This window comes from Sceloporus occidentalis, unplaced genomic scaffold (assembly GCF_023333645.1).
Source record: "Sceloporus occidentalis isolate IW3139 unplaced genomic scaffold, rSceOcc1.0.p SCAF_352, whole genome shotgun sequence".
In the NCBI taxonomy this organism is placed as follows: Eukaryota; Metazoa; Chordata; class Lepidosauria; order Squamata; family Phrynosomatidae; genus Sceloporus; species Sceloporus occidentalis.
The window spans coordinates 443785-447768 of NW_028317332.1; the positions used below are offsets into that span (position 1 = coordinate 443785).

Below are 3984 nucleotides of genomic sequence, written 5' to 3' on the forward strand. Positions count from 1 at the left end.
ACTCTCTCTCTCACTCACTCTCTCTCTCACTCACTCTCTCTCTCACTCTCTCTCTCTCTCACTCTCTCTCTCTCTCACACTCTCTCTCACACTCTCTCTCTCTCTCTTATTATTATTATATTCTTGTCTTTAGATGTGCTTTACAATGAATGGATTTCCTTGAACCATGAAATATAACTTTATGATATGGGGCTGCTTTTATTTCCAGGATTGGATTTTATCCCTGCAATATCATTAATATTACCCCCCTCCCCAGCCGCTACTGGTAAAGTTACCCTTTCCCCTTGTGGCTTTAGCTGTTGCCATGGCCTGTTGTACTTGTTTGCAAGGCCTGCTGAGGATGGGGAGGAGAGAAGGGGCAGCAGGGGTGGTGGGACGCTCAGGGATTTGGGGACCAGAGAGCAATTGAATATTTAATCAGCGGCGCTCGGCAGGTTTGATCAGAGTTGGTATGACCCGTGGGGTAGAGACTCGGGACACCTCGCAGGTATCAGCTCAGATGCTGGTTACCCCACCTGTGCTGCCCTCGCGAGGCTCTGAAATCCTGGCCAGTGGATGGGGGCAGGAGATTGGGCTTTATCTCTGAGCGATGGGGAGCACCCGGCGAGTGACCACCTCCAGCTTCGTTGTATTGTTGGTGGGTTTGATCAGGACCGGCTCAGACAGCACTTGGTTTGTACGTAAAACAAACTGCGGTCGGGGCGCTGTAGGCGAGAGTCAAGGTTGTATACTGACTCCTGAAGTACAGGCAGCTGGTGATAGACGGGGGAGAGAGGTTAGAGTAATGGTTGAGATGAAGAGACGAAGAGCTGTAGTTGCGTTGTGTAAAACTCAGTTATCCAAGCCCTTCTCTATTTGCCGCTTCCAGTCCCGGTGTCTGCACTTTGGGTTGCAGGGGATGCTGTACTGCAGCTTCTCCTAAACAAAGTACTTCAACATGCATTTTTTTAAGAGTCATATTCCGGGGTATCGCATTACATTTTATTTATAAAGCGCCGGCCGATTCCGCAGCGCTGTTACATTCATTGGAACAATTTATAAACACATACAGTGACAAACTGGTGCAAAGGAGAAGAGGGCCCTGCTCTTGCGGGCTTACAATCTAGTCGGTATAACGGGAAGAACAGGGAGAGGGCTGTCCAGCAATGAATCGGGAGTCATATTTAAGATTTCCGGGGTGCTCCCCATAAATATAAGCTTCATCTTTCAAGCATTAGATAGTAAGAAGTAATGCTCCTAAGTCGTGGCCCAAACATGCCAACTGCCTCACGTTTCGTGATGAGGCACTTAATCCTAGGTGTAGAATGTACTCTCCCTATCTGGGATCTGTAATGCTCTCTCGCTGATGTCACTGCAATGCCTCAGTGTCTCTATATGGGATTCTTGCAAACATACAAGGTGCGATGTATTATTAAAAGGTCAGTGGACAAACCTACCAGGGGTTAAATGCCCACCGCTTTTTCCCCCTACCCCGGATAAAATGGAGGCGGACGTACTAAGTCACCAGCCTCAGTGCCTTAATAAGAGCTGAGGATGCACAACCCTTTAAATCAACACGGATCCTTCTCAATTATAGATCTCCCAAATAGCCATTCGAGTTCTGATTATCACGCTTGATTTTCTTCTACAAATGCAGAACTTGGCATTTTTCTATGTTGAAACCCGGCCACCTTTTTACTTCCCGGTCTTCTATTTTGTCCCGAGCTTTCCGGAGGGAGGCGACGCAGGCTTTTGATTTAATTATCTTGCATAGCTTTGTTTCATCTTTTAAATAGCCATTTATTGTGTTCTTTGCCCTGTTCCTGATCGTGGAGTGACCCTCCCAAAAGTCCACCCAAAACTACAAGATGCACCATTAACAGAAAATCTCTTCTATATTTTTAAATATATATAATATATATTTAAACATGAAAATTTTTTTTTTTTTTTTTTTTTTAAATAGTAAATACGGAATAAACCGATTCCGGCCGCAAGGATGGAAGATCTTCTCGTTTGGCATCTCTCTCGTCATCAAGTTTGAAGAAATAAATGCAAATCACAAGCAAGAAAATTCGGAAACGATACGCAGAGAGCCGTTTTGGATTAAATGTGATGCCTCTCGTAATCAAGTTTACCCAAATTTCCGGTGGATACAGTGTTAAGTGAACAAAATAGAACCGTTAATATATATTCAGAGGTTCCATTTGAGTGTTTGGAATCCAGTCTTGCTCCCTTACAGGGATGGGCGATCAACCGGCGGAGGAAACCGCTCCGTCCTCCGAAAACGGGAAAGGTTTTACACAAAAAAGAGACGTCCACAATGGGCAGAAACCATATGAATGTTCCAAATGCGGGAAACGTTTCACCACAATCGGCTATCGCGATAGACATGAGAAACTCCACACGGAGGAGAAACCGTTTGAATGTTCCGAATGCGGGAAACGTTTCACCACCCTGGGCAATCGTAACACGCACGAGAAACTCCACACGGGAGTGAAACCGTTCGAGTGTTCCGTGTGCGGGAAGCGCTTCTTCACGCTGGGAAACCGTAACGCTCACGAGAGAATCCACACCGGAGAGAAACCGTACGAGTGCTCAGAGTGCGGGAAACGCTTCACCTCCATGACCCATCGGAACACGCACGAGAAAATCCACACGGGAGAGCTGCCGCACGAATGCTTCCATTGCGGGAAACGCTTCCCCTCGCTGGCGCTTCGGAACGCACACCAGAAAATCCACATAAGAGAGAGACCGTTTGCGTGCTCGGAGTGCGATAAGTGTTTCATCAACAGGTGTGAGCTCAGAGAACACGAGCGCTTTCACACCGGGGAGAAACCTTTCGAGTGCTCCGAGTGCGGGAAAGGCTTCCGGCGAAAGATGAACCTTAACTTACATCTGAGGCTCCATACGGGAGTGAAGCCCTTTGCCTGCGCTCAATGCGGGAAATGTTTCGTCACGAAGCAAAAACTTACCAAGCACGAGCAGTGTCACACGGGAGTGAGGCCGTTCGCGTGTTCCGAGTGCTCAAAGTCCTTCTATTCAAAATCGGATCTCAAGCAGCATGCGCAGCGTCACACCGGGGAGAAGCCGTATGCGTGTCCGGAATGCGGCAAATGTTTTAGCAGAAACTCGGAGGTCAATAAACACATGAGAACTCACACGGGGGAGAAACCGTTCGGCTGTTCCCAGTGCGGGAAATGCTTTAAGTCCAAGTCACACCTGAGTATGCACGAGCGAATTCACACGGGAGAGAAGCCCTTCGCGTGTTCTTACTGCGGGAAATGTTTCACCACGCGGTCAGATGTCACCGTCCATGAGAAATATCACATCGGCGACAGGGCGTTTGCCTGTTTGATATGCGGGAAGTGTTTCTATAGAAAGCCGCATCTCAAGCTGCACGAGCAGTCGCACACGGGCGAGAGGCCGTTCCCGTGTTCTGAATGTGGGAAATGCTTCTCTACCAAAGGAAACCTCGTCGCTCACAAGAAACTGCACACGGGCGAGAAGCCGTTCGCCTGTTCGGAATGCGGGAAATGTTTCAGCACCAAGGCAGGGGTGTACGAGCACCTGAGAACCCACACGGGAGAGAAGCCGTTCGCGTGTTCCAAATGCGGCAAATCTTTTACCATGAGCAAGTACCAGAAAAGACACGAGAAAGTCTGCAGGAAGAAAGGCAAACGGAATGAGCCAACTCCCGACATAAAGGCGTGATTGTGCTTTGCTACAAATCCTTTTTTGTTAGATACAGGAACTCGCATCACCGGGAAAAAACTATAGTGTTCTGAATGAGTGAAGAGTGCGATCGTTCTCGCTAAAGAAAAAGCATTAGTGGGGTATAAACGATGTTCTTTGAATTCTCGTCTGCTCCTTTTCTGAAATATCCCTATATAATATAAAGTGGAGAATGTAAATATGGTATTCATAGCAAACGGGTCTCCTGCTTTAGATTCGTATATCCTATGAGGCGGTTTAATTAACCACCATTCATGGCGGTAAAGAATCCTC

General features: G+C 47.5%; 1 protein-coding gene across 1 annotated transcript; it reads left to right on the plus strand.

The window, feature by feature from the left end:
- The first annotated feature begins 2220 nt into the window (after nucleotides 1-2220).
- Nucleotides 2221-3690, plus strand: LOC149274003 (uncharacterized). The gene has a single exon (XM_089505934.1). The coding sequence runs from the start codon at nucleotides 2221-2223 to the stop codon at nucleotides 3688-3690; it is 1470 nt and encodes a 489-aa protein (XP_089362060.1).
- Nucleotides 3691-3984: the final 294 nt, after the last annotated feature.